General features: G+C 46.7%; 1 protein-coding gene and 2 non-coding genes across 4 annotated transcripts in view; 1 reads left to right on the forward strand and 2 right to left on the reverse strand.

The window, feature by feature from the left end:
* The window catches only part of LOC139054601 (high affinity cAMP-specific and IBMX-insensitive 3',5'-cyclic phosphodiesterase 8B-like), a 40,464-nt gene that overhangs the window by 6,177 nt on the left and 11,965 nt on the right, over positions 1 to 22,322 (forward strand). The window contains exons 2-13 of one of the 2 annotated variants that reach the window (XM_070531838.1): positions 5,054 to 5,141; positions 6,413 to 6,469; positions 9,412 to 9,602; positions 10,515 to 10,574; positions 10,791 to 10,848; positions 12,541 to 12,708; positions 15,392 to 15,627; positions 15,711 to 15,781; positions 17,060 to 17,127; positions 18,609 to 18,782; positions 20,982 to 21,039; positions 21,150 to 21,300. In XM_070531838.1, the coding sequence (XP_070387939.1) occupies positions 5,054 to 5,141; positions 6,413 to 6,469; positions 9,412 to 9,602; positions 10,515 to 10,574; positions 10,791 to 10,848; positions 12,541 to 12,708; positions 15,392 to 15,627; positions 15,711 to 15,781; positions 17,060 to 17,127; positions 18,609 to 18,782; positions 20,982 to 21,039; positions 21,150 to 21,300 (1,380 nt within the window). Of the gene's footprint in view, positions 1 to 4,348; positions 4,441 to 5,053; positions 5,142 to 6,412; positions 6,470 to 9,411; positions 9,603 to 10,514; positions 10,575 to 10,790; positions 10,849 to 12,540; positions 12,709 to 15,391; positions 15,628 to 15,710; positions 15,782 to 17,059; positions 17,128 to 18,608; positions 18,783 to 20,981; positions 21,040 to 21,067; positions 21,301 to 22,322 lie in introns of those variants that run through there. The other variant, XM_070531839.1, reaches the window with a different exon arrangement.
* On the reverse strand, positions 7,350 to 7,421 carry TRNAD-GUC (transfer RNA aspartic acid (anticodon GUC)). The gene has a single exon. It is a non-coding gene; the product is annotated as a tRNA-Asp (tRNA).
* On the reverse strand, positions 21,582 to 21,765 carry LOC139055042 (U2 spliceosomal RNA). The gene has a single exon (XR_011511628.1). It is a non-coding gene; the product is annotated as a U2 spliceosomal RNA (small nuclear RNA).

Below are 22,322 nucleotides of genomic sequence, written 5' to 3' on the forward strand. Positions count from 1 at the left end.
ACCCGTGCTCGCGCTACTTGTTCAGCGTTAGTTTATTTGTCATTTGTTAGCAGCTCACTTACACGACTTCACTGTCAGATGCTTTCAATTTAAAGTTTGCGCCACGTATGTAGTCCAGTAATTTATGGCAAAGAAAAAAAGAAGGAAAAAAAAACTGAATAAGTAAAAAGAGTGTTGGTGACAACTGGCTTCATTATCGCTAAGCCGGCACACATTAAACAACTCTATAAACAAGATATATGCATGGTGAAAATGTTTGACGCCCAGGCTTACCGTCGTCGTCGTCTTCTTTAGTTTGTCAACGTGGCTACGTGATCATGTCCGGTAATTGGGGCTGAGTGACCCGATTATCTTTTTAAGTTGACCGCCTATGCCATAAGCACTAGAAACAGTCAATATGTAGCGGTTGCATTTTCGCTCTTTCTTAAAGCTATACTATTTATTAAAGATCGCATGTCACAGATGTCGCAAATCGGTCACGTCAGCTGGATTACCCGATCAGGTGGACATCACTTGCACGACAAATTGCAACGTTCGATTATTTTATCGACAAGTTCACCGTTAACGTATTGGGCTATTAAATTATAGAACATGGCACAATTTCGGAGTCGAAGCCCACGGCATTCACAAATTAATGTCAACTTAACGAATATTCTTCGAATATCAGGGTGACAGATGCGTTTAACGCGTTAATATAATCCTAAAATGGCTTTTCTGCCGGAAGTCGGACAGTACAGGTATACCACCTAGCTTGTCTCTATAGTATATGTTCCTAGGTCGTAAATACCTGCCTAATGCTACGGAAGGAGGCGACCGGGACAGTCAAATGGCGCAGCCCATTCTGGGGGATCGGTCATGAATCGGGCGGTGAAAAGACTTTTATAATTTTTTAAGAAAAACAATGTGAAATGAAATAAGTAGCTTGTAATTATGAAACGAAGTGCCAACTGTTACAGATACGAAGGCTTACATGTCTAAATACTAAAGAGTATGTGAACATATGAATTGCCTTTGTATTTAGGGTAGTTTGTTCTCCCTCTGTTAAAGGGCCCCTCACCAAACCACATAGCAAATTTTAGTTATACGCTGGAAATTGTTACGTGCCATCTAGGGAGCGTTCTACCGCAATAATTTGCTTAATTGGTTCATTAGAAGATATTTTAGGGGGCGAGCTTCACTGCCAACATAGACACTCTCTCCACTTACCCCGTCTAGCCTGTTGCGTTTGTTTTGTTTCACTCTGTGCGGGTTCTTCCGGGCTGCGCATGATCTTGCGAGCTGTGCACGAGAACACCTGCGTTGTTGTCTGGCTGCTTCTACGAAACGAATTTCTTAGTCCGTGCATGTTTGGAGAGGCTGGCCGAGAGTCAAATGACGAAGCTTTATTGACGACGATAGAACGGGCACGAAGGCAGGATGAGATTTTTGAAGCTGATCTCATAGCAAGGGCTGGCAGCACGGGTGTTAGCGCGCGCCATCTTTGTACCTATCTTCACAGGACGTAAGATTTCTTGATAAGTTTAACCGTGGATGACAGAATTGCGCGTTCCGTGACTCGTGATGGTGTATACTCTTCTATCGGTGGGACGTTTTGGGGAGTGTTGTGACGACATTGCTTGATGCTTTCTTGTAGCTATATATTTCGTGCAACCTGCCAATAAATGTTGAAGGAAAAAAACCAGTCACAAGCGACAAAGGACAGGAAGAGATGTTCACACCACAACGACTGGACTATCAACCGAGCTTTATTAAAAACGGCATAGACCCAGCAAGACCAGCAGAGCATGCGCAACAGCAGCATCACTAATCACAGAGGAAAAGACAAGTTATCACATCTGTCGTGACCTATCTAAAAAAGCAAATTCTTTTTTAAGTAAGCGAACCAAGGTTGTACTAATGCAGTCGTGACCTAATAACCTGATGTAGTACGCTTCCGGGATTTCCCGCTCTTCTTTGCCCTTGCCTCTACCAAGAATCGTTACATTGCTGAACAATGGGTAACATCCACATTCATTGCAATGGCGAGGCAGGCAGACAGACAGACAAAGAACTTTATTGATGGTCCTGAGGAACCGCGTTAGGGTACCTCCCTTTTCAGTGAGTCCCCGTAGCCGTCGCGGGCCGCACCCACGTCGCAGTCGGAAGATCGTAGTCCTCCGCCCTGTCGCTGGCCCTGTGGACAGCCCGCAGTTGCTCTGAGAGGTCGCCGCTATTGAGGGCTGTCTCCCAGTCCGTTAGAGTGGTAAGCTATGAGCTGCGTAACGCAGGGCATTGCCAGAGCATATGAGATAAAGAGCAGTACGCCTCCCCAGTTTGCACCGTCATCGGACCCCAGGGAGGAGTGGTGCTCACGCAGCCGTTCATTAATACATCGACCAGTTTGGCCTATGTAAACTCTATCACATGTGAGAGGGAACTTATACTCCACCCGTGCGACACATGCCGTGAAACGGTTTTCGTGCTGCGTTGTGCAAATGTGGTTCCTTGCCCTGCCTCGAGAAATGCGCGAGCACAGACCTGAAAGCCTGCAAGGAGCGAAAAACACTAAACTTACTACCTACTTGGCCACAACCTTTTTGATGTTGTGGCTCACTTTATACACATACGGCATGACTTCGAGTTTTTTACGTTCCGTTGCCCCAACATCTGCCAGCGTCGTACGTTCTTTCTTAAGCTTCTGAAACAGCGATTCAGCTACCACTTTCAGAAGGGGCTGACGACTGACATACAATTCCAAACGTTGTAATTGTATGTCTAAGCTACTTTTAATAGCGTGGTGACAGCGTTTTTCGAGTGCATTGCGGAAAGAATTCATTGCAATCACTCTTCTAACAATCTGAGTGAGCGCGTGGGTGACGCGTGGGCGCGATTCACAGCAGCAGCCGCCGCCAACAAACCTACCAGACAGCGAGCGCTACTCTGGCGCGCCATCTCGTAGCCATTGTCGCTGCTCTACACTTCTCACGCTTACGCCATACCCTCCTCCGCTTTCCGCCTCATGATTCCGCTGCACCCTCCTCTCCGTTTTCCCCCTCGCATCTTTCATCTCCCGCCGCGCTCTGCGTTCGCTTTGAACTTTGGCTGTGCTCGTTCGCTGGGTAACGCCGAGCTATGACGCCGAGGCTCGCCGCAGAAACGGGCTCTTGAGTTGCGCTCTAGCTCATTTGAAAACAATAGTGCAAGAACGTGCACGCTGCTCGCGCCGTTTGGACAAGGCTTAATGAGCTCAGAAAGCCTCTGAACACATGTTTCTGAAGCTATGACCAAAGCTACGTGTCGTTCACCCATGGAGTCCACGATATCCTCCGAAACAGAGGTTTGCTGGGCAGCATCGGGGCGTTATGCACACCCACTGTATAAATAAGGAGGAAACGGAGGCAGCTGAGGCAAGCAATAGACGCGTTACCACGTGATCAAACATGGCGGTCCCCACGAGATCGCAGTGGAAAGGGACATTTCCTCTTTGACCATGCAATTACATTCACCGCTTCGGATGAGCGTCGCTTGAAGTGCGCACTCATCACTTCGTTGCAACGCCCCAACTTGGCTCTGTATCCGTAATCGCGCGTCGTTAAGTATGGCCTTCTCCATTTGTTATCACGAATTTGCTGGCCAGCCGGCGGCCTCAGAGAGGACTATATATGTAAGCTACATTATAGGTGGACTGTGGGGGGAGAGTTCAAAGAGGTTCTATATTGTAAGGCGCACCTTACAATGCATCCAGTGTAACTGTGAGTTCACGAGAGTATATTTTTTCAACTGACATTCGTCTTTTTAAATGCACGTACTTATTCCTGGAAGGAAACACAACTCGAGCGTTTATATACTCTACAGAGAGGTTGGCTTTATTAAGCGGAACCGCCGACCTTAATTCTGTACACGGGCCCTTAATTCTCTGATGTGATGGTAGCAAAAAGCAGTCATTTTTGTTTCTCTTTCCCGAGTTGAGTTGATTGAGTTGAGTGGACCCGCTGTGTTTGCTCAGTGGCTATTGTGTTGGGCTGCTGAGCACGAGGTCGCGGGATCGAATCCCGGCCAAGGCGGCCGCATTTCGATGGGGGCGAAATGCGAAAACACCCGTGTGCTTAGATTTAGGTGCACGTTAAAGAACCTCAGGTGGTCAAAATTTCCGGAGTCCTCCACTACGGCGTGCCTCATAATCAGAAAGTGGTTTTGACACGTAAAACCCCAAATATTATTATTATTATTACTGAGTTGAGTGGTTGTAGGCTACTGGTGGGATTAGCCTTGCAGTTGCTGCCGGTCTCTTTCCTGAAGCAATTTTGCAACACGTCAACTTTCACTACCAGCGCGGCCAGCAAGCAGCCCCGCGAGCCCTCGCGCTCTCGCGTGGCGTTTCGGCACGTGACCGTGCGGAGCGCGACGAAAAAGCAGAAGAAGAAGAACGAGCAGCCGCAACGGTCGCCGGCGCTGATCCACGTAAGTGCGTTCTTTTGGCCCACCCTCTTCGAACAACGGGCTTGCGCCGTACTGTCCGAAAAATACACGAAAGACAACAGTGAATAAGCATGTGCCCCGAGAGCAGCAATGCGTGACGAGCCGCGCTTTTCACAGCGAAGCTGTATGCCTCTACCGTCCAAGGAAATTTTCGCGTCGTTGTTGGCGTGGTAAGCGAAAAACTCTCCATACGTGAGCCGATACCGGAGATCGAGCGATGCCGGGCCGACTCGCGGCGGATGCGAAGCAGGTGTTAAGCACTCCCCATACGTTGGCCGATCCCGAAGATAGTGAAATGCCGGGCCGACCCGCGGCGGAGGTGCTGTTCGCCATTAAAGGCCCACATACACAGCTTCGCTGGTCATCCTTATTCACAGAGTGGAAGGGCACTGAGATTTTTTTCTGGCATTTGCTAGCTCGTGCCGATCGGGTAGCACATCCTACAGCTGGATTATCAGATGAGGCAAACGAAAGGACGAGCAGTGCTGGACAGACACGTACTGGATGTGTAGCAGAGAAGATCAACAGGGAATCAGTACGCGACAGGGTGGGCTAGTTAATGCTGACACTGCTAATTCTCTCTTCTTATTCGCAGCTGTAATATGGCGCCGCCGCAACAAGCAGCTGCGCTTCAGGAAGCCGACGAGAAGTACAAAGCCGCCCTCCAACGCCTCGTCATAGGGGTGAGCGCGACTACTCGGAAAGCCGGGAGTGTACTAAATGCACGCGAAGGTTCGGTAGACATACAATAGTATGCGTGCCAACATGTATTAAATCTTGCCAAGACAACAAGCACGCGATGTAGTGCGCTTGCTTGACTCCGCTTACAAGTATCTGGTGTCGCTAAAAAAAAGTTGTAATAATAAAGAAAAACGCTAGGGGTGGTGGTTCCGGGAAGTTGTGGTAGATATATCGGCAAAGTTCGCAAAACGAAAGAGCGACGGGAAATAGCTGTTGCATTCTCTCAATTCACACTTGTTCGCAAGCTTCCTATTTGAATATTTAAACGGTGAGGGCGTAAAATACGTTACCCGTGACTATAAGGTTTATTTTATCATTATTCATTGTCACATGCATTTCTGTTTGTTTGCGCGGAGTTCTACTGTTTAGATACAAAGCAAAGAAAGCTAATACTGTAGAAAAATAGTTAGAGAACAGTTATGAATGTACATAATACCCCGAATATTTAATCATCGATCGGTCATTTTAGTTTGCTGACTAGACATCAGCTGTGTGAAAAAAAAGAAAAGAAAAAGAAGAAAAACGTCTATTTTAATAAGAACCTTATTAGAGAGGAGAGAGGAGACTTAATGAACGATACATTCATATACATACAACCTACAGCTTCAGAAACCTACACTATACCAGATCCATAGGGCTCGTACCAACTACGGTTTCGAAATGCTTGTTTATCAAATGCATAACATTTTGAATATATATTCTACACTATTTGGTATCTGAGGGTGTTTAGTATGCACAAAATAAAAAAGCATTCTATTTATTGTCTCTTAAAGAAACATCAGACGTCTCAGTTCGTGCTGGTGACGCCTTTCTATGCGCATGTACTACTGATTTTGACCATGTATAGTTTGTTTTTTGGTTAATGCGCACTTATTTTTAGCATTCGTGTATGTGCTGACATATTACTATTGCAACCGATAAGTGCTTATGAACCGCAAATGTTTGCTCTTTTATTTTCTAAGGAGGACGGGAATGAAAAGCGCCTTTAACCTTGCTCCCCATGGTTCGTTTTCTTTCGTAAACGAACCAAAATAAACTTAAAAGTTCCAAGTTCTTGCTCGTTGCTTTATGTCAGCGATCAGTAGTGTCAAGCTGCGACACGTCGTATGAAACGTTCAAATGGTTATAACCATAAGCTTGATATGTGATAAAACACTTATCAATGGAGCTTCACAGTCGTGTTCTTACCCGAACCTGTTGCCACGTCTTGCAGGAGGGAACCGTCGCGCTCAAGTACGGCTCCATGTACTTCGCGGTACCAACCGTCAGGGTGAGCGCGCATTCAGCGTCCACGTCACGTGCATCACCAAATGATTCAGCATGTTCCAGCACCACGCGAAGAAATTATGTGCAGCTGGAATTCATTATTTTTACCCTCGTCAATATACGGGCTACCTGAGGTAGTGATTTTGGCTAGTTGATCTGCCTACTTGGAAGCCGAGTTGAGCTAATATGGGCAAGGACACACGCAAGAAGGGAAATACAAGGCGCTATATTGTGTTTCGCTCTTATGTAAGGCCTACAGTCTTTTTAGCGAGTAGGACTACCAGAATTTCGAAGAATCAGATTCGGCTGGAAAACAAACTGTTTTAGTGCACATGCTAGTTAATATGAAAGCACCCTGCCGGGATTATCAACGGGGAGAAGAGGAGCTGTTTTAGCCTATACGTTAAAGGAGTGCACATTTCTGATTCCATTTTCTGCATTAAATGAAGGTCTTGGATGTGGAAATCCACGAACAGATACTAGCAACCCTCAGGGCACCCTAGGTTATTTAACTATAGCTATAAATAAGTACCTGCACTCAAGAGCAGGCCATCGTAACGTTTGCGTTCGCTCCGGCTCACTCGGTCGTACGCTAAGCTGCTACATCGGTTCTCACAGCGAGTAGCGTAGGGCCTGAGAAACACAAATGCTTGCTGGGGTTTGGCCGAGATGAGTTACGCCCGACTACAACTCTAATAACACGTGCACGTACCTTTCTCGCCGAAGAGGCCAACGAGCTGGTGGTCCATGTCACTGTGAATTACAGCGCACACCGGGTCAAGGACAGGAAGTGTCGAGGACAAGCGACGACTTCCAACTTTATTTTTTATTTCCCGCGAGTAATCACATGCAACTGCTATATAAAAAAAAAGGAAAAAAAAATTCTCCCCGTCGGGGAATCGAACCCCGGTCTCCCGCGTGACAGGCGGGGATACTGACCACTATACTAACGAGGAGCGCTGGTTTGGCTCTCTTAAAAACAGCTGAGATGCTGTTAGCACTGATAAATGTTTCTACTTTGAGTACAAATTTCATGTTTAGCTACTGCTGCGGCAGTTGGAAGCAGAATAATTGCCCAAGTGATATACGGAGATCACAGCAAGGGTTTCTTACTATGCCAGCATAAGGTTAGGCCTTGCGCATTTCGGGCCGCATCTGCGAAGTACCTCGCCTTTAACATTTCTGTGCAACAGCGGTATAGCAGGATACACATTGCGCTCTATCCGTCGTACGACGCGTCGGAGTGCGACTTGCCGTACATACAACGATTCGCAAAATACGGTACCAACGAGCGAGCCGCGCATAGGCTCCGCCCATAACCGCAGCCCTGCACGCATGCTCGGAATGCTTCGCGTACTCGCGGTTCTTTATTCTATGCACTCGCCCAGACGGCGCAAACCAGACGTCCTTGCACAGCGATAATTAGTTCTACACGAACTGTGCTATTCTAGGCACAACTATGCTAGCGGAAAACATTCCGCCATCGCGCGCCGTCCGCAGCGTCGACCAAGAACAACGAAGAGCGTTGGTGTCGACTCCGCTGACAGCCGCCGATCGCCGGAAGCCGTCGGGTGCGCAGCTGACAGCGCAGTTAGGTTGGATCACATTACGGTGCATTGAAAACGTGTGAAAATGCCCCCATAGAAAAGTGTGAAAATACCCGCATTTTTTATTTTTGGTTTCCGAAATGACTTCACTGCGGCTTGGTTTGAATTCCTCAATTGCAACATGCTCCTCAAAGTGATTCAATGAAAAGTTAACTAGTGATTATTTTTGATTCACTACCTGCATGGACTTCGCGATTTGTAATGGTGGTAATTTCCTCTTCTTCCTGAGCTTAACTTCGCTGTCACAGGCTTAAAGATATAAAATGAAAGGTGGTATATTTTCGTCCAAGATGTTGACTTTGTACGTGCCGCAGATTTGAAGTAACAGTTTCCGGGCAGTACATCTCTTGGAACCGACTAAGGATCTGATACAACACAGGACTAACCGTGGATCTTGTGGCCTGATCTGTTCTGCCATTTACAATAATATAGCAAAATAATTACGCAGTTCATTAAATAACGTTTAGGAGCCCGAAAATACTGTGGAGCTAATAAAACGTAGCCTACAACAAAACTACTCAGAAGTACATGTTAAGTGAATGACCTAAGTCACGTGTAATGGCGATCTGAAGCAACAAAAATGTTTTTTTTTTCTTTTAACAAGAAATTGTCTTTGTCAACTATTCGGCAAGCTGTTCTGAAAATTCACGGCAATGGAAACTGTTCCTCCATTTACGTTCTTTCGGAAAGTTAAATAATTTCTGTCTGCGGGAGCAATTATTGAAAAGGCCGACCACCCTCACTGTTCCACGTTTACCGTACCACCTGTTGTCTCAGCAGATGTCGAGATGTGGATCATGTCTGAACGTTTCCTGGACCTTACCGATCTGAGCCTCGATGATTAGCTAATAAATTAAAAAGTCAGCCATAAACAAGCAATCGAATGTATCGATATTTATGGCAAAACAGCTGGGAGCTGCGCACAGTTGGTTCACGCCCCCTTTTGTGAATCGTATGGAGATTTAATATCTAGCCTATCGATATGCGTATGTCTTGTGCTCGAACTTCTTCATCAGCCCATTTTTGTACACTGCAGGAGAAGGAGGACCTATCCCTGCGATCTCCAATTACTCCTGTCCTGCGCCAACTGATTCTAACTCGCGCCTTCAAATTTCCTAATTTCATCACCCCACCTAGTTTTCTTCCGTCCTCGACTGCGCTTCCCTTCTCTTAGCAGTCATTCCTTAACTCTAATGGTGCACCGGTTATCCAATCTACGCATTACATTTACTATACATGTATTCAAACTTATTGGACTGCAATTCAAAGGCTGTGAGTTTTTTTTTTTTTACTGATGCTTTGAGTGGCCATGGATCACCGGTGTCCGGTCCCATTGCAGGTGATGTTCGTGTTTACCAAAGACGACGCGCAGTACAAGGCGCTCAGGTGGGCAGTCGAGAAGATGCACTACGTGTGTAGCCTGAGCACGACCACGGAGGAGGCCGTCGAGAACTTCCTCAACTGCCGTCCGCACGTGGTCTTCATCGACGCGCGGAGCAAGAACACCATCGACCCCATCCTCCTGTGCAGGTTATCATGCGGCTTAAGCGTTCAGAGCAAAAGAACCGAAGGTTTCTTTCGCGCTGTTTGCGTTCTAGTGTACCACGTTTCGAAACGAACTTCATTCGGAACTGGTCTGACCTTCTGCAGGCCTTGTAGCTTGCTGAATAAGTAGACCAGAAAGACTAGAATAAACTGAATAATTTCAAAGTCTTACTGGTCATCCACTCAAAATTTCATTCGGGAACCCGCGTTCTAACAGCGATCGCTCTTTTGGTGGCATTATTATTATTATTATTATTATTATTATTATTATTATTATTATTATTATTATTATTATTATTATTATTATTATTATTATTATTATTATTATTATTAGAGTTTGGTAAGGTTAGGCGGCCTCCAACATACGCCTTCATGTCTAAGGACTCGCCACCCCCCGACACTCTGTTCGACATTATACTGCAAGTGCAGTAAGTAAACAATGCCAGAAAAGAATGCGCGCATTTCCGAGCTCGCGGCGCGTTATAGTATATCGGCTGTCAAGAAGCTTAGACCATGCTGGTAAGGCTACATATTTTCGTACAAGTGACAGTAAACTTCAGCACGTCAGTAGAGTTGCAACTATCCATGGAGTTAGGTGTAAGTGTCACTGCTTTGTCGCACGACAACATACATGTGCGGGAGCGTTCGTACTGGCTTTATAACATGAACCCTTTTAACCGTGGGTTAATTTACGCGCAGATAAATCGTACAGTGTGAGCCACCCTTGGCGTAGCACACTGACATTCGATGGAGTCATTGCGGGATAATGTGACGCGGAGTGCGAGCTAACGATTGGCCGGAAAACGTAGATAAACGCGTCAATCGTCTCATTTGAATGCGGTATAACACAGTGCACACCCAAGCTTTATTTTTGTGTTGGTTCTTTATTTTCTGTAGGACCTTGTGTGGCTACAAATGGAGCCAGTACTCCTGCATTGTCGCAGTCGTAAAGAAAGGGTGAGTTGATTGGAGATGTTGGTGTTCATTAAGTATAGCGATTCCGCAAACCTTATTTTATGACTGCTCTCGGTGGTGCGAATCAGCTCGCACAGATCAGCCTATAGTGAACGCTGTTCAACTAGCATTCATTCTCTAATATAGATGGCGGAGTCACGCACGTTAGTGAAGTGCATTTTCTTATTATTTGACTGGGCTTTCTTTCTTGTGCTTCAGGTTGGCTGATAGGCAGGAGGCAGCTATCGTCCCGCTGCTCAGGGCTGGCTACAAAAGGGTAATAACTCCCGTGACAGCGTCAACATGTTCTTATCCAGAGCGAGTCTTCTATTCTTGCTACCGAAATATATAGGCGGGGGTTTCGTTAACATGCACCCTCAATATATTCATCAACCCGTCATGCTCACACTTTATAAACGCCCGCAAAATAGCGCAACGGTACTTCATTAGTGCTATTGCACAGCACAGAAAGCAGATTTGAACACTGGGGTCTTGTGCGCATGCGCCGGGGTATAGGATTTTGCAGCAAGGTGGCGAGATAGGCTAGTTAATTGGTCGATGTTCATCGCGAAAGATTTTCTTTGAGTCGCAAGAGCCAACGCACGAAGTGTGCGCGTCAGCTACGGTCAGAGCGAGTTGCCAGCTTATGACACACCAAGTATGTGTCAGCTCTTGCGCGTCAAAGAAAATCATTCGCGATGATACATCTGTGCGCTTAATTCTGCCCGCGCGAATTGCTATTAAGATTGTTTTTAGCACTGATAGGTGACTGTGGTCTAACTTTCTAGCACAATGCGATCCGCGTAGGTTCCATGTATACGTGTGCGTACCAACCCCATGGTAGTACACCACTGTGGAAGGTATATTTTCTATTCCCCTTAATGTGTGTCGCATGATGAGCTACCGCTATCGCAGTCTGTCGCAACAAGCAGGTTCTTCGGACTGAGTGGTAACTGCTGCATCAGTTCATTACTGCAAGGCCGTTTGCGATGTCGGTATGGTGTGGGTTACTGTGTTATAGTGTCTTTGACAGCTGCACAACCAAAACAGTCTCTCGAGTCTCTCGAGTCTCTCGAGTGGGGAAAAGCGCACAAAATGTGAACAATAAATTGCGCCGTAGCGTGCGAAAGTCAGCACAATAGAAGCGACTATAAAGTGCAGAACAGTAAAGATAAAGTCAGGGATAAATTCAATACATACTTAGTGTAGGGTACAGTAGAAAAAGATATCTTTGATCAAAAGTATATAAGAGAAGAAAGTGCAAGATTATGCGCTATAGACAACACTGTCTCCAATGGATTCTAAGAATTGGAATAAAGACAATGAGCAAATGTTACCGGGTACTATAGGCTTTAGTGTTTAACTATGCGCGGAGAAAAATCTGTATATTTAAACATGTCGGTACGCACAAAAAAAGGAAAGAAAAGTAAAAGGCGTAATATTAAGCGTCTATATGCTGGGTTCGGCTTATGGACTGGTTAGCCACGTAGCAAGGCAACTGCTGTCGAAGAAGTGGCACAATGCATGCACGCGTACAAAAGAAAACAGTTGTTTTAGTTGGCGCCTTTCGAAAAGTAATTTCAATTTTAACGAGCGAATAGCTATAGTAGTCTGCGAGAATTCACGATCGAGCCTCGACAGAAGAACCTGACGGGCTTCTGTTTGGACTGATTTTACAGAGTGTACACTTGTTTTCGCACCATGAAACCCACTGGTGAACCGTTAACGCACATTTAGATTATGTGGGGAAACGCAAATATAGACTGCGTTCAGCGTACGTACGCAATATAGCCGTTCGGGATTTAGCAAGGCCTAGCTTATAGTCTGGATTCACGCGTGCGCAAGCCCATTGAGTCGCCTAATATATATCTAATGAAATGCCATGAGGATTACGCTACGCTAGTCTCAGCGCGCAGAAATCGCGAGCAGCACATAAAACAATGGCACCGGTTGTTGGTCCCAACCGCAGTGGATGCTGGAGACGTGCTCGCCCATGGTGTGCCTCAACGAGATCATCCAGATTGAGCACAACGACCTCATGCACTTGTGGAAGCTAATGACCTCCGAGGCACTGTTTTCTGCGCTGCACTATGTGCGGGACGGTGTCATCGTCACGGGGCCTACGCACGAAATACAGGTGGGCTTTGTGAAATAAACCGCCCCGTGTTTCCCACACGATCGTCGAGGCGAAAAAGCAGCAGTGCTAACCTTGCGCTAACCCTGCCACGGCCCGATTTGCCGGCGGTGGCTGGGTGCGTAAACGTCAAGACCAGCCGTGGTTACCGTGCCTTTCGTACGCGTATTCTGCCATTTGCAGTATATAAGCGCAAACTTTAAGCTTTTGAAGAGAGCATAAATGTCGCCGACCAAGGCGAAGAAATTAATGAAAACGTTCTGGGCCGTACAGCGAGCCCACGATGCGGCCAGGGAGTTACAACTCCCGGTCCCAACGTGGGAGTAGCCCGCTCTATGGGACCTTGCTCCCCGTAGCTCGCAGGACCTTTCATTAACGTTATTCCATCCCTCCATCCATTACCTTTCGGCCCCCGCACGGCGGACGCCTTGTTTGCACGATTTCAAACCGTGTGGGGGCTGAAATGTAAAGCTCTCTTTTCTTCGTGGCTCTTCAATATCAGACGAGATTGCGTCAGCTTCGCGACTCCATTTTAAGCTTTTTGCTGTTCGGCAAGCCTGTGTAGTGGTCATTGTAAGTGGCGTTCGCTAAATCTGCGCAACCATGTGTTTGCCGAATCATTACGAACGTGTATTGAAAATTTTTATTTCTTCAATTTCTTGTAGTTTTTGTTTTTACGCACGTGAACAAACTACGCAGGGTGCGCGCACACACACACACGCGCACACACACACACGCACACACACACGTGCACGTGCACGTGTGTGTGTGTGCGTGTGTGTGTGTGTGTGTGTGTTGTATATGTGGGATTAATAAATGGAACACAAACAAATAGTGAGAAGAAGCTAGGCGAGCCGTTCGTCTGAATGGTACGTGTTTAAACCTACATAACGTGCCGTAGGCAGTTTCGCCATATAACCAGCGATAGACATTATCACGTAGACAAAAAAAAAAAGGGAGACAGATTATAATCGGCGCCAGAAGAACGGTGTAAAAGTAAGTTCAGTGGTACTGACGTTTAGACGAGCTGGTTCGACATAAATATGAACCGACCAACGAAAGCCATGCAGACTAACAAAAAACAAAGGAAATGGGCGAGTGGGTGTCAGTTTATGGTTCCTTTGTCCTTGTGGTTTTCGCTACCGGTAATTGTGAGAGAAATAAAAGTACAAGTGCGAATTTTGGATGTGATCACAACCCAATTTATACATAAGCTTGCAGCTATCTACATGTGCTTTCCGCATTTGGGAAAATTGGTATGGGCTAACACCAGTCGGCTCATGTGTTGCATACGGACATAGATTTTTTCCTTTCGTTTCCTCACGAGGGAATTGACGCTGGTACCAACCTGGAACCCGAATTCAAAACAGCTAAACACGAGGCTGCAGTTTTCGAGCATTTTACGACTCGTACGCTTCTGAGGAAGTGCACAGTACACTGAATAGCACTCCCTGCATAACTCTTGCTCGCGCTTTGACAATTCACTTGTCATGGCGACCAAAGGCTCACTCGGCGAGGGCATGCACCTTCGTTCTCACAAAATGGCGGCACTGAAATTTATTTGTTTCTCAAGCCTGGCTACCAGTCTTTAGGCAGGAGCGGGCGTTAAAAGAAACGCAGTTCCGACGAAAATATCGCAAAGAACAGAAATGTCGACAGAATACTGGCACATACGAAAAAAAAAAAATAAGGGAGAAGGAGAGCCAGAAAGTAACGCAAGGGGGCGCGCGATTGTAAAGAGGAAGGATTGTAAAAAAGGAATGAAGAACGACTTAAGAATATGGAAGAAAGTAAATGGACTGGGAGAGTGTTGAGGTATCTGTACAGGAAAAAACATTGATTCACAGTGCAGGAAAAGAACTAGGAAGCTTACCAGCAAGTATGCGGCCTGCATGGTGGGCAACACAGCTACGAAGAACGTCAAGCGGAAAGTCAGAGAGGCTGAAATAATCTCATGGGTGGCGGCGATGGAAAATAAACCTGCCATGAGTAACTACTTAAGAGAAAAAAACGGAATCAGGAAAGAAACAATTAATGATAACTCAAAGGGAAGCTCATTACATTTAGAAGTGAGATCGGGATGCCTTAGAACACGCACGTATAAAGCGAGATATAAGAAGGAAGAATAAGCATGCATGTGCTTGCTGCGGTAAAGCTAGGGAAACGGTGGAGTATGTTTTATTAGAATGTGAAAACGTCTGCCCAGCGGTCGATTTAGGCACCACTGGCCTCCTTGAAGCCCTTGGTTTCAGCGAGAGCAGTGGAAAAGTAAACATATCCGCAATAGAGATTAATAAGAGGCGATTGGAAGATTGGTGGAAGAAAAGTAAGGAAACGACAAGAAACGGAGTCGTACAAAAGCAAAGTTCGCAATAGGGGATCAGAAAATTTGGTTGTGGGAGTTCATAGGTTTTCTTTCTTTTTTAACTTAGGTGGGACATTAGGCAGTTTAATAGCAAAAGCTTGGTGGCGCAACCCACCACCCCGTTCCAAAGGGGATGCTCATAACATCCATCCGAAGGACGAGCGCGCTTGTTCCCTCCAAAGCTTTTAAATGTAACCGCTTTCTGTATTCCTTTCGCTTCTATCACAGCTGCTTCAGACGTCCGTAGGCCATCAGACTTCCAGAGTCGAGACTCGAGTGGAAGGAAAGCTTACAATTGCATTCCCTCACGCGCGTGCGCAGTTTATGAACCGCGCGGCCGAGAAACTGGTGGGCTACTCGGTGGAGGAGATGTTGGGCGAGGACGCCCAGGAACTGCACCGCACCGATTCGCTGAAGGAAGATGTGGCTGCAAACATCAGCGATCAGCTGGACAAAGGGCGTGCCTGGGAGGGCACTCTATTCAATCGCCGAAAGACCGGCGAGTGCGTGCCTGTCTGGAGCAAGATCGCGCCCGTGGACAACAGCGCTGCGCCGGGGTAATTCATTGCGACATTTCAGCGGTCGCCAACCGGTTGTCTCGCCCAACCCGCATCGCCTTCTTTTGTCGTTTTGCGCACAGGAAGCTGGACCACGTGGTGTACATCAAGGAGAACCCTTTCCTCATGGATAAACCGTTTCCTCCCGAGGCCGGTGAGCTCTCCGCGAGTCTGTTACGCTCGTAAAGGGTTAGCTCGGGCTAGGTGACAGGCCCGCGTCGCGGTGATTACTTAAGTGCGGTGTCACATTTAGTGTTTGCTGCTGCTCGTTTTGTCAGTACGTCGTTTAGCATGCGTAGTAACCTGTGCCCGGGCTTCTACAAGGGCGACTCCGAAACGTGGGCACTGCACCCCCCCCCCCCCCTCCCTAGCTCTCCAGCATCTTGCCGGCACTTGTTCTGACATGCGACTTAGCCTTAATCCAAACGAGAAACAGATTCAGAGGAAGGTTGACATTTAGAGCGCTCAAGAGTTACCGAACTAAGGGATGCCCGAGACTGGAGACAACGACAAGTACTAGCTTCGATCGGATAAACAGGCGCAAAATTTTCTAGTCTTATCTGAATCTCCAATATAATGTATAATGTATAAATGTGGGTGGAGTCTTCATAAGAAAACAGACGGAAGTTAGCGTCTGCACGTTCTGTCTATGCGTTTCTATTTTTGTATTCGTTTTAATTTCGAGCCCAATCTTTTTAATACAGACAAGGAGCAATCTGAAGACACGTCTGGCCACTAGTCGAAATGTCGGCTACACGCGGCAGAAATTTAATCGATGACACAATTGAGGAAATTTGAAGGCGGCGCTGGTCTGTGCAACGTAAATGCTTTTTGTTAAACGTTTTGCTTCGCATGTGTCATCGCTTTGCCCGAAAAGAAACGAAATTCTTATTCGACATCAAAAGTCGAAATCGGAAGGATTAGGCGCGCTTTCTTTGTAAGTACTAAGTAGATGCGAAAATGAAAGCTTGTTCGTATAGCAAGAACGCAATTAAAGTGGCCTCTCATTCAAGCATTGTAAAAACAGGACGGTGATAGAGAACGGCGAACGACGCATTCGCTGTGTCAAAGCTTATTTTCCACCGTCCAGTTTTTGTGGTATTTGCTTGTTATATCAAAACACGAAATCGCCCTGCTTCAAAAACTATTTTGCAGTTCCTTTGTTTTCTGCAGTTATCACCTATTCGCGTGAGCCGTAGCACGACTGACATTTGGACAAAGCTTGAACAATAAAATTCGCTAACGCATCTTAAATAGTAATATAATAACTTCCTTACATGAATAACTAACAACGTTAATAAACAATGTTAACAATGTCTGCGCATGTTTATCCCTTGCGTGTGTTCTTTTAGCGCCCTAAAGTCATGTTTTCCAAATAGCACCAACTTGCCCTAAAAGTTTTAGTAATAGCGATGTTAATGTTCTTCTGCAGTGGTTCTCAGCCGGAGACAGTCGTATGCTAAGTACCACGCAATGGTAATCGAGGCCCCTGTCACAAAGGTGAGTCAGCAATCCATGGCGTGAAGAAGTTTCTCGTGCAGAACCGAATAAAAGCCGCTGGCAATGATTGCCAGACTTACATTAAAGCTGCATTTGCTGTAGGCGCCCTACCAGCACGCACGCAACATGTTTTCTTGCTCTACGATTCTTCGACCCTCCCCACCCTCCCCGCACTTAAAAGCTGTATAAAACATTGCACGATGTTGAATTAAAATAATTAAAATATTGTGTACGCTGAACGTCTAAGTTTAAACGGGAACTACTCCATCTCTGTAAATTGTCGACATTTTTTATTTAGCACGTACTTCTTTGCAGGCAAGCGCTCCTGTGTGCAAAAGTAATAGCCCCACGCCTCGTTTTACACTTGTTTTGCCCCAGAGCGCAAATGCATCGCTGTCTCCTTTTTTTAATTTAATGCTTACGAATGATGTTACACCGTACGTAAATTGAAACGAGAGCTACGGGGTCTGCCTCTTTTGTGTTTTGCTCAAGGACTTCTAGAGGGAATTATAGGGTCACCGCAAACCGTTTAACTATTGGCAATGCTGATACACATGACTACGTGGCAGAGGCTCCACGAGCATGGCTATTCTCATCGGTAGCGCTTGATCTGCTCTCCGTCTCCCCGAAGTACAGTGTACTAGAATCTAGTACGCTGTACCCGAAGTAACCTGGCGCCATGTTGCCCGCACCGTCCGGCGGTAAATGCCGGAACAGCCTCTGGTTGTCAGACGCCGGTGGCGAAACCGATTCACTTCAAAACGAAACTGTGTTCTCTCACAGGCTCGAATCCAAAATTAGAAAGAACTTTCAGCATAATGTCAAGTTGTCATCCTCGGGTATTTCTTGGCGCGAGTATAGTCTCTTAATAAACTTCAGTCATGGCCAACGACGCATACACACCGCGCGTATACTCGACAAATGGCTCCAAGATAGACAAGCAACGACTGCCAACACTTGTGCCCGATAAACAGATTTTCAGAAGTCGTGCGGAGCAGATTTACGCCAACTCACTTGTAGCTGTGCAGGTTTGGCGTAAGGGAAATCTGACATCCAACACTTCGCATATCCTAGCAAACCTAATGCATACCCAACCGTGAAGCGCAGAAAGCCGTCGCCACATACAGCAGTCAAAGTTGCCAATTTCGGGTGTGTAGGCGAGCTCGATGGGCCCATGTAAGACCGACCGAACTGAACATGCACCAAGTAGTACAAGGGTCCGCATAGACCGGAAGAGCAGATACCTAGATGAATATGTACTTTAACCAACAATCTACAGTCCCTTTACCGCCCAATCCTTCTAGTGGCCGAAAGCCGTTCCCTTTCTTGAAATAAAGGCTTATTCATTCACTTCCTGCGTTTTTATAGCTAAGACGACAAAAGCTACGGCACAAGGCCAGCTCCACGCGTCCAGCGCAGATGCGCATTTTCTTGCTGTGCAAATCATTGGTGGTCTTCACTGCCGTACTTGTGGCTGACAGGTCATCAAACTACTGATGGCGACACAAGAAAACAGTCCACCTTCCGTGGCGCAAGCCCTGGAGGGTGTCATGGACATCCTGCACTCTACCGACCTATACAACCCGCAGCTGGCCGCCGGGCAGGAAAAAACCGAGGACCAGATGACCACCGACCTTGTCGCGGGACTCACTGGAGTACGTTGTTCTCTCCTCAAAGTCGGTCATACATGCCTTGGCTTTTGCCAACCCAGCAGGTGTATAAAGCCCGAAGGGATTTAGAGTCGATGTGTTCAGAAATATGTGAGCACTGCTTCAGTGCACTTTCTTGGAAGGTGATGCAAGTACACTCTTAGGCAAAATTACACCCTTTTGCCACACAACAATAATCTTCATATGCCTTGTCTGCATTTCCTTTCTTTAACACGGCGAGCCCGGTACTTCCCTGTAACGAACGGCATGCGCGTTATCAGCATGACATAGCATTCCCGACAGGAAAGTAGCGGGCGCGGCGTTTTCAAGAAAAGAAACGCAAGCAAGGCAGATAATTATTGTTATGTGGCAGAGACACACCCCAAAGGGTGTAACTTTGCCTAAGAGTGTATGCACATCACATCTCTTTGCTGAAATGTATAAATGCCAATTTATCCCGGAATAGCGCTCTGTCTCGTTTATTGATTCATCTTGTCCTTGCACTATGTTATCTTGTCCTTGAACTACAATAATCCTCTTCAAGTGGCATACCAACAAGCGTATGTGCTCACCACCGTCGTTGTCATTGCGTTATCAAAAAGCAACGGTTGGGAGCAGTTCCAACGAATGTTTCATGCAACTTGCATAGCGTCGACGCATAGGCTCTTGCACAGCAGGGCTTGTGTGGGTCCCTTGACAGTGAAGTCCGCCATATGTTTGCTGTTAATAGTTTTAGTCGTGTAGCGTTCTCTTATCATCCGTACGGTAATATGGTAATATTCGGTCTTGTGTACCGGCTTCATTTTGCCGTGTGGTAAATTTTACCGTACGCGTTAGGTGCCTTTCCATACGGTAATGCGGACTTAAATAAAACTCTCCGTTGTCTTTGCTTCGTGACTTGGTCAACGCAACTTCCGTCTGTTCTGTATATTTATGTGCGCGTTCGTTGCCTCCCTGAACTGCTAGGTTCAGTTCTGTGAACTGGCCATCTCTTTGCGACTACATCGACCGTGTCGTCATTATTGAAGCGTGGCGATATTCGAGGCATATCACAGTGTGTTGCGCGCCATGACAGCCTAAGCTAAAGTTTCGCCGTCGCTATAGACTGAAGTTACCCGAGCTAAGCACGAGGTCGCGGGATCGAATCCCGGCCACGTCGGCCGCATTTCGATGGGAGCGAAACGCGAAAACACCCGTGTGCTTAGATTTAGGTGCACGTTAAAGAATCCCCGGTGGTCCAAATTATTCCGGTGTCCCCCATGCACTATACGGCGTGCCTCATAATCTAATGGTGCTTTTGGCACGTAAAGCCCCATAATTTAATAATAAGTTACCCGAACACCAGGGTGAGCTTTGACCCTCTCCGTTGGTACTTGTCTCTGAAGCTCATTTACCTTGTCACGGACCGTTTACTAAACAAAAAGGAGAATAAAATAAAGAAATTATTAGAAAACGTATTAGTATCGTGGACCATAAGAACCAAATGCACGTTACATTTCAGTTGGTAAAACTCACGTTTTAAAAGCTTCGCGTGCTACCCATGTTGCAATAGACGAATAACAAAGCCTACAAGGCAGCTTTCCTTCAAATGTTAGGTGCAATGAAGCGTCTGATGGCACATATTCGGCTTCCGAAAAGCCTGCTTAGTGGGGCTGAATCCCTTGGTAGCGCCTCCATTGACACTTCTGCGCCCTTTATATTCTATTAATTTCATTTGAATGGCGATGTCGCGAAGTTGCTTCTTGCGCGCAGCGCAGGCATTGTAAACTAAATGTCGCAGTGCAGGAAAGCTGCCTTGTACATGTTGCAACTCGTCTATTGCGAGTGAATTTGCGTGGAAAGGGGACTGTTGTACGCCCAAGACGAGTTTTTTGACGTTTCATTCCGTTGAAGACTAATTTAATTCGACATAAACCTTGGCTTGACATGATATAAACCTTGGTATTTGACACGAATGATGCTGCTTATAGACAGGCCGCCGCAAACGCGCCTCGCCGTGCATCTCGCTCGCCGATCCGATAAGCCGTGCTCATCAGTGGCAGGGTAGCGCGACGAAACGAAATTCTTTCAAGCGCGCCGCTAGGGGGGCGTAAGCAGTGAGGATCGGTTTCCCGCGAGACGACCGTCCGACCTGGGACAGAGCGAGCGCAGGGCAGGCTTAGCTATTTTGACGTACAGCACGGCGCCGCCGCTTCTCGCTCGCAGACGGGCCAGAAACCAACGGGCGTCCGGCGGCTTTCTCACGAGACGGCGCTGATGAAAGGTATTGTGCTGCTACTGCGTCCATATAGGATGAGCCGAGCGCCCATCGTTCGCGTAACCGGGCCAAGTCCTTATGTGCGTGGCGTGCCACCCGGGCGTCGGCGGACGCAGTGAACGTGGTGAAGGCGTCCGCAGCCCACGCGGGGATGACCGTGTCGTTGCCCAGTCTGGTCGCGGCGCCGACCAGGATCAAGGACCTGCTGGAAGGAGACGTCAAGTGGGAGTTCGACGTCCTCGAGCTGGAATCCCTTACGGGACGCAGGTGCGTGCAACCAGAAAGAATGCGATATAACTTATGTACATACCGGGTGTTTCTTTTTTGTTCGTTTCAACGTTAGCAGGAATTTTTAAAAGAGGCCTGCGATGTACCTTTAGCGCGAATCTACTCATTGAGCTAGATTATTCCAAGAGCGCACATGCATTATGCTTGCACGAGAAATAAAAATACATAATCGACTACCAAATCTTCACTAGTAAACTTTTACACCGAAGCTGTATATATATATATGGCTAGTTTCCAGCGGATCGGTGTCCATAGACCAAAAGCCATGGGCCGGTCCCGAAGATGGTGCAATACCGAGCCGGCCCGCCCGCGGCGGAGGGGAAGCATGGTTGAAGCACTGCGCCAACTTGCAAAAATAAGTTCAATATCTTGGTTGCAAACTCAACCCGTATCAGATATTAAGCTGATAAGAACATATACTACACTTTGACCCGCGTCGGCCATGTCTACGTTCGCACCGCCCTCTCTTTGTCGGCGTTCCGAGCGCTTGCGTATCTACTTTCCTCCCAGCTGGTGGTGGCGGTCCTCTCGAAACATCACGCGTGTCTATAACCTCTGTAACGTATGCTAAGCAGCTTCGCTGGTCACCACAGAGTGAGTGGCTTACGATCTTTTAAACAATTGCTTTAGCGTACCTGTTGCTATTTACGAATTGAATTTAGTGATTTCAGAAGGCACATTCATTTGGAACGAATATTGAATCTATTATCAATTTTGAGGTATGCACCGTCAGTCCTGTGGTAAAAGATACACTGCTGTTGTTGCACCTGTACTTTTTTAACAGAACGTATTCTTATGCACTGAAACTATAAAATTACTAGAACGCCAATGTGTTTCGTATCACACTTCTCGCACTCGTGTCACTCTCAGAATTCGTTTCCAGTGGATACGACTTGCGAACTCGCCAGATACTTCGTAAATTGCAAAATGTGTCGAAATGCAACTCGTTTGAAAGTTAATTAGCAAACAGCTGGTAATTTGTCGATTATGTATTTCGATTT

This window comes from Dermacentor albipictus, chromosome 1, assembly GCF_038994185.2.
Source record: "Dermacentor albipictus isolate Rhodes 1998 colony chromosome 1, USDA_Dalb.pri_finalv2, whole genome shotgun sequence".
NCBI classification, from domain to species: Eukaryota; Metazoa; Arthropoda; class Arachnida; order Ixodida; family Ixodidae; genus Dermacentor; species Dermacentor albipictus.